General features: G+C 39.3%; 1 protein-coding gene across 1 annotated transcript in view; it reads right to left on the minus strand.

Annotated features, from left to right (window-relative positions):
• Positions 1 to 324: 324 nt before the first annotated feature.
• LOC135564723 (uncharacterized) overlaps positions 325 to 11,195 on the minus strand; it is a 50,503-nt gene continuing 39,632 nt past the window's right edge. Inside the window, exon 4 of the mRNA XM_065010622.1 lies at positions 325 to 398. Within this exon, the coding sequence (XP_064866694.1) occupies positions 357 to 398 (42 nt within the window). The 3' untranslated portion in view covers positions 325 to 356. The remainder of the gene's footprint in view (positions 399 to 11,195) is intronic.

Here is an 11,195-nt window from a genome sequence, read left to right on the forward strand (position 1 = left end):
ATAAATGACCAGCATGGTCGAATAATAATAAGGCAGAACAGTTGAAACTGGAGCAGCAGCACAGTCAGGTGGACTGGGGACAGCAAGGAGTCATCATGTCAGGTAGTCCTGGGGCACGGTCCTAGGGCTCAGGTCCTCCGAGAGAGAGAAAGAAAGAGAGAATTAGAGAGAGCATATGTGGGGTGGCCAGTCCTCTTCTGGCTGTGCCGGGTGGAGATTATAACAGAACGTGGCCAAGATGTTCAAATGTTCATAAATGACCAGCATGGTTGAATAATAGTAAGGCAGAACAGTTGAAACTGGAGCTGGGACATGGTCCTAGCATGGCCAGGTGGACTGGGGACAGCAAGGAGTCATCATGTCAGGTAGTCCTGGGGCATGGTCCTAGGGCTCAGGTCCTCCGAGAGAGAGAAAGAAAGAGAGAAGGAGAGAATTAGAGAACGCACACTTAGATTCACACAGGACACCGAATAGGACAGGAGAAGTACTCCAGATATAACAAACTGACCCTAGCCCGCCGACACATAAACTAATGCAGCATAAATACTGGAGGCTGAGACAGGAGGGGTCAGGAGACACTGTGGCCCCATCCGAGGACACCCCCGGACAGGGCCAAACAGGAAGGATATAACCCCACCCACTTTGCCAAAGCACAGCCCCCACACCACTAGAGGGATATCTTCAACCACCAACTTACCATCCTGAGACAAGGATCCCATCTGATTTGCTCTTAATGGGACTATCATTTGTTTTTCAACAGGACCATGACCCAAAACACATCTCCAGGCTTTGTAAGGGCTATTTGACCAGGAAGGAGAGTGATGGAGTGCTCACCTGACCTTAACTCAATTGAGATTGTTTGGGATGACCGCAGTGTGAATGAAAAGTAGCCAACAAGTGCTCAGCATATATGGGAACTCATTCAAGACTGTTGGAAAAGCATTCCAGGTGAAGCTGGTTGAGAGAATGACAAGAGTGTGCAAGCTGTCATTAAGGCAGCTTTGCACACTCTTGTCATGGCTACTTTGAAGAATCTCAAATATAATATATATTTTGATTTGTTTAACACTTTTTTGGTTACTACATTATTCCATATGTGTTATTTCATCGTTTTGATGTCTTCACTATTATTCTACAATGTAGAAAATAGTAAAAATAAAGAAAAACCATTGAATGAGTAGGTGTGTCCAAACTTTTGACTGGTACTGCATGTCGGTTGTTTTGCTTCAGGACGCTCACAGGCCTCACAAGACTCATCTAACGATCCCCCGGTATTATCTGAAAAAAAAGCCTCCTTCACTCACACCGCCAAACTCACCCTTGTAAAACTGACTATGCTACTGATCCTCGACTTCGGCAATGTCATCTACAAAATAGCTTCCAATACTCTACTCAGCAAACTGGATGCAGTCTATCACAGTGCCATCCGTTTTGTTACCAAATCACCTTATACCACACACCACTGCAACCTGTATGCTCTAGTCGGCTGGCCCTAACTACATATTCGTCTCCAGGCCCACTGGCTCCAGGTCATCTATAAGTCTATGCTAGGTAAAGCTCCGCCTTATCTCAGTTCACTGGTCACGATAACAACACCCACCCGTAGCACACGTTCCAGCAGGTATATCTCACTGATCATCCCCAAAGCCAACACCTCATTTGGCCGCCTTTCCTTACAGTTCTCTGCTGCCAGTGATTGGAACGAATTGCAAAAATCGCTGAAGTTGGAGACTTTTATTTCCTTCACCAACTTTAAATATCAGCTATCTGAGCAGCTAAACAATTGCTGCAGTGGTACATAGTCCATCTGTAAATAGCCCACCCAATCTACCTACCTCATCCCCATATTGTTTTTATTTACTTTTCTGCTCTTTTGCACACCAGTATCTCTACTTGCACATCATCATCTGCTCATTTATCACTCCAGTGTTAATCTGCTAAATTGTAATTATTCGCTCCTGTGGCCTATTTATTGCCTACCTCCTCATGCCATTTGCATACACTGTATATAGACTTTATTTTTTTCTACTGTGTTATTGACTTGTTTATTGTGCTATTGGCTTGTTTATTGTTTACTCCATGTGTAACTCTGTGTTGTTGTCTGTGTCACACTCTTTTGCTTTATCTTGGCACGGTAGCAGTTGTAAATGAGAACTTGTTCTCAACTAGCCTACCTGTTTAAATAAAGGTGAAATAATACAAATTTTTAAAAAATGAATGGAAGTAGAGTGCCTTCAGAAAGTATTCACACCCCTTGACTTTTTCCACATTGTTGTGTTACAGCCTGAATTTAAAATGAGAGTTTTTGTCACTGTCCTGCACACCCCATTTTTGTCATTTTTCTTTTTTTACAAATTAATTACAAATGGAAAGCTGAAATGTCTTGAGTTAGTAAGTTTTCGAACCCTTTGCTTTGACAAGCTTACATTTAAATTAAATAAGTTAATGAGTAAAACTTATTATGGCTGGGGGCAGTAATATCAATATATTAGCAACTGGGACTGAGGAGCAGGCCGTTCACTCTGGGCACCTTATTCATCCAAGTAGTGGATTTTTTCTCAGGTTTATGGCCTGCTCCTCAGTCCCAGTTGCTAATATATTCATATTATTAGTACATTTGGATGGAAAACACTCTGAAGTTTCTAAAACTGATTGAATGATGTCTGTGGGTATAACAGAACTCATATGGCAGGCATAAACCTGAGAAAAAATCCAAACAGGAAGTGGGAAAACTGAGGTTGGTCGATTTTCAACTCAGTCCCTATCAAATACACAGTGTACACAATATGGGTCAAGTTGCACTTCCTAAGGCTTCCAGTAGATGCCAACCGTCTTTAGAAACTTGAATGAGGCTTCTACTGTGATGTGGGGCTGAATGAGTCAGGTGTCTGGCAGAGAGCCATGGGCTGGTAATGCGCATTTCACATGAGAGGTAGCTCCGTTCCATTGCTTTTCTACAGACAATGGAATTCTCCGGTTGGAACGTTATTGAAGATTTATGATAAAAACATCCTAAAGATTGATTCTATACTTAGTTTGAAATGTTTCTACGAACTGTAATATCACTTTCTGAACCTTTCGTCCGACGTTCGGCTGGACCTGTATGAGCGTTTGAATTTGTGTACTAAACGCCCTAACAAAAGTAGCTATTTGGACCTAAATGTTGGACATTATCGAACAAATCAAACATTTATTGTGGAACTAGGATTCCTGTGAGTGCATTCTGATGAAGATCATCAAAGGTAAGTGAATATTTATAATGTTCCTTCTGATTTCTGTTTACTCCAACATGGCGGATAAATGTATTTGTTTTCTGTGCGCCGTTCTCAGATTATTGCATGGTTTGCTTTTTCTGTAAAGCTTTTTTGAAATCTGACACAGCGGTTGTATTAATAAGGAGAAGTATAGCTATAATTCCATGTGTAACACTTGTATTTTCATCAACATTTATGAAGAGTATTTCTATAAAATTGATGTGGCTATGCAAAATCACTGGATGTTTTTGTAACTACTGAACATAACGCATCAATGTAAACTCAGATTTTTTAATATAAATATGAACTTTATCAAACAAAACATACTTGTATTGTGTTACATGAAGTCCTATGAGTGTCATCTGATGAAGATCATCAAAGGTTCGTGATTAATTTTATCTCTTTGTGCTTTTTGTGAATCCTATCTTTGGCTGGAAAAATGGCTGTGTTTTTCTGTGGTTTGGTGGTGACCTAACAATCGTTTGTGGTGCTTTCGCTGTAAAGCATTTTTGATATCAGACACTGTGGCTGGAATAACGAGAATTTTATCTTTAAAACGGTATAAGATACTTGTATGCTTGAGGAATTTTAATTGAGATTTTTGTTGTTTTGAATTTGTCACCCTGCATTTTCACTGGCTGTTGTCATATCGATCCTGTTAACGGGATTTCAGCCCTAAGATGTTGTTTAACAAGTCACCTAATAAGTTGCATGGACTCCCTCTGTGTTTAACATGAGTTTTCAATGACTACGTCATCTCTGTACCCCAGACACACAATAATCTGTAAGGTCCCTCAATCGAGCAGTGAATTTTAAACACAGATTCAACCACAAAGACCAGGGAGGTTTTCCAATGCCTCACAGAGAAGGGCACCTATTGGTAGATGGGTAAAAACCACCATGATGTTAGGAATTACACTTTGGATGTGTATCAATACACCCAGTAACAACAAAGATACACACTTCTTTCCTAACTCAGTTGCCGGAGAGGAAGGAAACCACTCAGAGATTTCAATGGTGACTTTAAAACAGTTACAGAGTTTAGTGACTGACTATGAGAAAACTAAGGATGGATCAATAATATAGTAGTTACTCCACAATACTAACCTAATTGACAGAGTGAAAAGGAGAAACCTGTTCAGAATAAAAAATATTCCAAAACATACATCCTGTTTGCAACAAGGCACTAAAGTAATACTACATGTTTTCGGCAAATCCAATACAACACATTATTGAGTACCACTCTCACTTTTCCACGGGCCATTCAGTTGTATAACTGACTAGGTATCCCCCTTTCCCCTTTCCATATTTTCAAGCATAGTGGTGGCTGTATCATATTATGGGTATGCTTTTAATCGTTAAGGACTGGGGAGTAATTCAGGATAAAAAATTAATGGAATAGAACTAAGCAAAGGAGAAATCCTAAAGGAAAAACTGGTTCAGTCTGCTTTCCACTTGAGACTGGGAGATGAATTAACCTAAAACACAAGGCCAAATCTAAACTGGAGTTCCTTACCAAGAAGATAGTGAATGTTCATGTGGACGAATTACATTTTTGACTTATATCTACTTGAAAATCTATGGCAAGACCTGAAAATGATTGTCTCGCAATGATCAACAACCAATTTGACATAGTTGAAGAATTCTTCTTAAGAATAATGTGTTAATGATGCACAATCCAGGTGTGGAAAGCCCTTAGAGACTTATCCAGAAAGACTGACAGCTGTAATCGCTGCCAAAGATGCTTCTACAAAGTATTGACTCAGGGGTGTGAATAGTTACAGCTAAAGTTTACATACACTCAATTAGTTTTTGGTAGCATTGCCTTTAAATTAGGGTTAGCCTGTTAAGACTCTAGGGGCAGTATTTCATTTTTGGATAAAAAGACGTGCCCGTTTTAAGCGCAATATTTTGTCACGAAAAGATGCTAGACTATGCATGGAATTGATAGCTTTGGAAAGAAAACACTCTGACGTTTCCAGAACTGCAAAGATTTTCACTGTGAGTGCCTTAGAACAAAACCTTCAGGCAAAACCAAGATGTTTCAGCAACCAGGAAATGAACAGGATTTCAGAAGCTACGTTTTCCATGATCTCCTTATATGGCTGTGAATGCGACAGGAATGAACGGACCCTTTCTATCGTTTCCCCAAGGTGTCTGCAGCATTGTGACGTATTTGTAGGCATATCATTGGAAGATTGACCATAAGAGACTACAATTGCCAAGTGTCCGCACGGTGTCCTGCGTGGAAATTGGTGCGCAAAACTCAGCTACTGGTATTTTTCCATGCGATTCTGAGGACAAAGCATGCATCCAGGGACGGCATTTCAATGAAGAGATATATATGACAAAACACCTTGAGGATTGATTCAAACAACGTTTGCCATGTTTCAGTCGATATTATGGAGTTAATTCGGAAAAAAGTTTGACGTGTAGGTGACTGAATTTTCGGTTAGTTTCGGTAGCCAAATGCATAGTAACAAAATGGAACGATGTGTCCTACACAAAGAATCTTTAAGGAAAAACTGGACATCTGCTATGTAACTGAGAGTCTCCTCATTGAAACATCTGAAGTTCTTCAAAGGTAAATTATTTTATTTGATTCCTTTGCTGGTTTTTGTGAATATGTTGCGTGCTAAATGCTAACGCTAAATGCTAAGCTAGCTATCAACACTCTTACACAAATGATTGATTTTCTCTGGTTCAAAAGCATATTTTGAAAATCTGAGATGACAGGATTGTTAAGAAAAGGATAAGCTTGAGAGCAGGCATATTTATTTCATTTCATTTGCGATTTTTAGAAATCGCTAACGTTGCGTTATGGTAATGAGCTTGAGGCTGTAGTCACGATCCCGCATGCGGGATGCGGCGTACTATGAGGTTAACTTGGGTAAAACGTTTTGGGTAGCCTTCCACAAGCTTCCCACAATAAGTTGGGTGAATTTTGGCCCATTCCTCCTGAAAGAGATGGTGTAACTGAGTCAAGGTTGTAGGCCTCCTTGCTCGCACATGCTTTTTCAGTTCTGCCCACACATGTTCTATAGGATTGAGGTCAGGGCTTTGTGATGGCCACTCCAATACCTTGACATTGTCCTTAGCCATTTTGCCACAACTTTGGAAGTATGCTTGGGGTCATTTTCCATTTGGAAGATCCATTTGCGACCAAGCTTTAACTTCCTGACTGATGTCTTGAGATGTTGCTTCAATATATCCACATAATTTCCTTTCCTCATGATGCCATCTATTTTGTGAAGTCCACCAGTCCCTCCTGCAGCAATGCACCCCCACAACATGATGCTGTCACCCCCGTTCTTCACGGTTGGGATGGTGTTCTTCGGCTTGCAAGCCTCCCCCTTTTTCCTCCAAACATGACGATGTTCATTATGGCCAAACAGTTCTGTTTTTGTTTCATCAGACCAGAGGACATTTCTCCAAAAGTACAATCGTTGTCCACGTGTGCAGTTGCAAACCGTAGTCTGGCTTTTTTATGGTGGTTTTGGAGCAGTGGCTTCTTCCTTGCTGAGCGGCCTTTCAGTTTATGCCAATATAGGACTCGTTTTACTGTGGATATAGATACTTTTGAACCTGTTTCCTCCAGCATCTTTACAAGGTTCTCTGCTGTTGTTCTGGGATTGATTTGCACTTTTCGCACCAAAGTACGTTCATCTCTAGGAGACAGAATGCGTCTCCTTCCTGAGCGGTATGATGGCTGCGTGGTCCCATGGTGTTTATACTTGCGTACTATTGTTTGTACAGATGAATGTGGTAACTTCAGGCATTTGGAAATTGCTCCCAATGATGACCCAGACTTGTGGAGGTCTACAATTGTTTTACTAAGGTCTTGGCTGATTTCTTTTAATTTTTCCATGATATCAAGCAAAGAGGCATTGAGTTTGAAGGTAGGCCTTGAAATACCTCCACAGGTACACGTCCAATTGACTCAAATGATGTCAATTAGCCTATCAGAAGCTTCTAAAGCCATGACATCATTTTCTGGAATTGTGAAATAATCTGTCTGTAAACAATTGTTGGAAAAATTACTTGTGTCATGCACAAAGTAGATGTCCTAACCGATTTGCCAAAACTATAGTTTGTTAACAAGACATTTGTGGAGTGGTTGAATGTATGTAAATTCGATATTTCTATATTAATTTTCAATCAATTTGAAACATTTCTGAAATCATTGTGAGGTATTGTGTGTCGATGGATCAGAAAAAAATGGAATAAATGTTGAGGCACAAAATGTGGAATAAGTCAAGGGTAAGAATACTTTCTGAAGGCACTGTATATATGTACAAATAAATAAAACTAAATGTTCTGATCTTTATTATATCTCTCAGATATAGGACAGATCCAGCTAAGACAGGGTTTAGATTGTTTAGTGCCAAAAATAAGGTTAAATACCTGTAAAATATATATAAATATATATACTCTACTGGTTTTAGAACCTACTCATTCCTACTCATTCAAGGGTTTTTCTTTATTTTGACTATTTTCTACATTGTAGAATACACATTAAGAGGGAACGAAATTCCACAAATATACTTTAAAGAAGGCACACCTGTTATTTGAAAAGCATTCCAGGATGGTGCAAAGCTGTCATCAAAGCAAAGGGTGGCTATTTTGACGAATCTCAAATATAATATATATTTTGATTTGTTTAACACTTTTTTGGTTACTACCTGGTTCCATATGCGTTATTTCATAGTTTAAATGTCTTCACTATTATTTTACAAAGTAGAAAATTATAAAAAATAAAGAGAAAATCTTGAATGAGTAGGTGTGTCCAAACTTTTGACCATTAGTGTATATGTTTCCTGATCTTTCTTGTATCACTCAGATATAGGACAGACACTTCAGAACAAACTTCCTTTTGATTTTTGGGGGGACTATCTGTTGTTCCATGTTGTGAATCTGTTATTCAATGCATTTCTATGGGTTTATAGCAGTAAAGTCCACTAAAAAAGGGGTCTTAAAATTCTAAATCAAATAGCTAAATGATCCTTGGTATGACATTCTTAATATAATTCCATATGGCTTAGACCCCCCGGCTTAGGCAGGGCTTAGACCCTTATGGGTTAAATTATGCAGTAATTTCACTTGTTTTAGTAGCTGATGGGTATAGTGTTGAGTCACCCGCATACATAGACACGCTGGCTTTACTCAGGTGTGAATGCTCTGAGAGTCTAAACCTACCTAACCAGTTTGAATATCAACCATCAGCAGACAATAAGTAAACTGAGAGCCTTTGAGATCAACCCCAGAAGCCTTTGCAAGGGTTAATTCTATCTTTTGATATCTGTATGATCAAGGCATATGATAGAGGTTTATCCTTGCTGTTAACCTACACTATATATTACATGACTGTTCCTGTAAGCACATAGCCGTGAGCGAAAATACTGTTCCAAAAAGTAACACACCTCCTCTATGCCATTTCTTCTCCAACTTCCCCCTCGGCTCTTTTGGGACAAGTTGGCTATTCACTTGCTGGTTAACAGGGAGCTATGTAGGATTAAGAACGGTCAATGATCCCTGGGGCAGGTTCTACCAGACTTTACACCATATGTTAAATGACCCTGATTCATAACCCTCAGCAATCACACCTTTTTGACAGAAAGTAACCTTTGTTTCAACTCTTGTGTGTTGTGCACTTTTGTGAGTTTGCAGAGTTTGGATGTAATCACCCAACCACAATGACAGCACATCGGAAGCCCATGATACAGCGGCAATTTATGAGGCAATATTGCAGAGGAGAGAGTTTGGACTCAATGTGTATTTCCACACTGGTTAGACCAGGAGGGTAGGCAACTACATTCAGCCGCAGGAAGATTTTTTCTTGAGCAGATAGTCATTGGGCCGGAACATAATTGTTATCATTTGTACATTGACAGCAAGTAAGCCCAAACAGATATTATATTTCACAATACCATAATAATGTCATACTTTGATTACATTGAGACAGACCACATACATGTAACTGCCAAAAATAATGGAAACACAAGTACATGAGGGATACAAAGTATATTGAAAGCAGGTGCTTTCACACAGGTGTGGTTCCTACCCTCCTTAATCAAGCAATTAACATCTCATCATACTTAGGGTCATGTAAAAAATGCTGGGCGGGCCATTATTTTGGCTATCATGATTATACCCCTATAGGAAGACAATGCCCCTATCCACAATCAATGAATGGTTTGATGAGCATAAAAACAATGTAAACCCTATGCCATGCCTGTCTCAGCCACCAGATCTCAACCCAGTTGAACTTATGGGAGATTCTGGAGTGGCGCCTGGGACTGTTTTCCACAGCCATAAACATAACAACAAATGATGGAATTTCTCATGGAAGAAAAGAGTTCCAGACACTTGTGAAATCTATGCCAAGGTGCATTGAAGCTGTTTTAGCTCCTCATGGCCCAACACTGTATTAAGACACTTTATGTTGGTGTTTCCTTTATTTTGGCAGTTACCTGGATGAACCTGTATATCTATTTTTGGGAGTATTTGCAAACAGATTTCCTAAACTTAAGTAATTTTGAGCTGAATTCCTTTGTCCATCAACAAAAATCTTATGTGGGTGTCAGTCACAATTTATTTATGAAAATGTTGTAATAGAGCAGAGCTGGGAGCATATATTTCCCTCTTAGTCGAGCAGTGATCCATTTTGTTAAAGGCAGATGTCAGAGGTGATGTGGCTGTAGGGCAGGGCAAACACATGGACGTACAGACCCATGTGTCTTTTTTTTCACAACCACAATCTCTCAAATACTTCTCTGATTAGCTGTGTAAAGAAAGCATTTATTTATATAGATTTGTGCGTACACATTTAGGTTCCTAACCTAAATAATCTATAGTAATTCAAAAGCCAGAGATGTGGATCTGATTACAAATTAAATGACAAATCTACCTTTGTAGATTTGTCAGTAGCACCATGGGTAGTGAACCTCATTTGATCAATTTAAAGGAGAGATGAGAAATACTAACCCATTGAGAGTTGGAGGTTGGGGAAGCAGATCTCCACTCAAATCCTTGAAAATCTTAAAAAAATAAATGACAACTTTTGGGGAGCAAATTAAATTGTGGGTCGACTTCTGGCTTAGACTACACATGATATACAAATATAGGACTATGATGAAAAAGCATATTTTTAAATATTGTATTTTAAGGAAGTATCTGTATATGCAGGGCTAAGGTGACTTCTGTTAGTTATGCTTCCCTCTATTCAAGAAGAGGTTTTCAGACTTTTACAGAGATTGGAAATGTATTCTGTCTTTGGAATGTGTAAACTGACCTTTGTAACCTCGTGGCAGAGGGATTATTGGGATCCAGCCTGACCTGTTCTTCCTCTCACTGTCTGCACTGAAGATAGTTTTACCAGACCATTTACCTGATCATCATTGACTCACACTAAACAAATAAAACATCAAATGTGGAACACCTTCAAGTGTCTAAAAAGTTATTATATATGATTGGAGATGTAAATATATGTCAATCAGAAATGTATTATATTTTTATACATTAGACAACGGAGGGGATTTCTGAAGATCTTTAGTAACACAATCAAATCCCAAATATGATTAGATTTAAACCTCATTCTATCAATGTAACCCTCATCATCCCTTAGGTGATGGAATAAAGTTTACATGTGTTAATCTGGTCTATCAGCCTCATTCCATTTCACCGGGCGTATAAATGCCTTTCGATGTATTTCCTTTTTTGGAAAGACCAGGACACAAGTCATATGGAGAGTTTGTCAATGACCTGCAGGTGAGATCATGTGAGTTTCACAATTATATGTAGACAGACCTGCTGGAGTTGCATTGTTTAGCTCCTCCTCTGAGGTTGTAACATCCCTCTTCTCATCTTGCTCCAATAGGGTGGGGTGGGGAGGTTATACAAATAGCATTCATTGGAGTTCTGTTGTAGTGGAAGTTCTCTGAG

This window comes from Oncorhynchus nerka, linkage group LG26, assembly GCF_034236695.1.
Source record: "Oncorhynchus nerka isolate Pitt River linkage group LG26, Oner_Uvic_2.0, whole genome shotgun sequence".
Lineage (NCBI taxonomy): Eukaryota > Metazoa > Chordata > Actinopteri > Salmoniformes > Salmonidae > Oncorhynchus > Oncorhynchus nerka.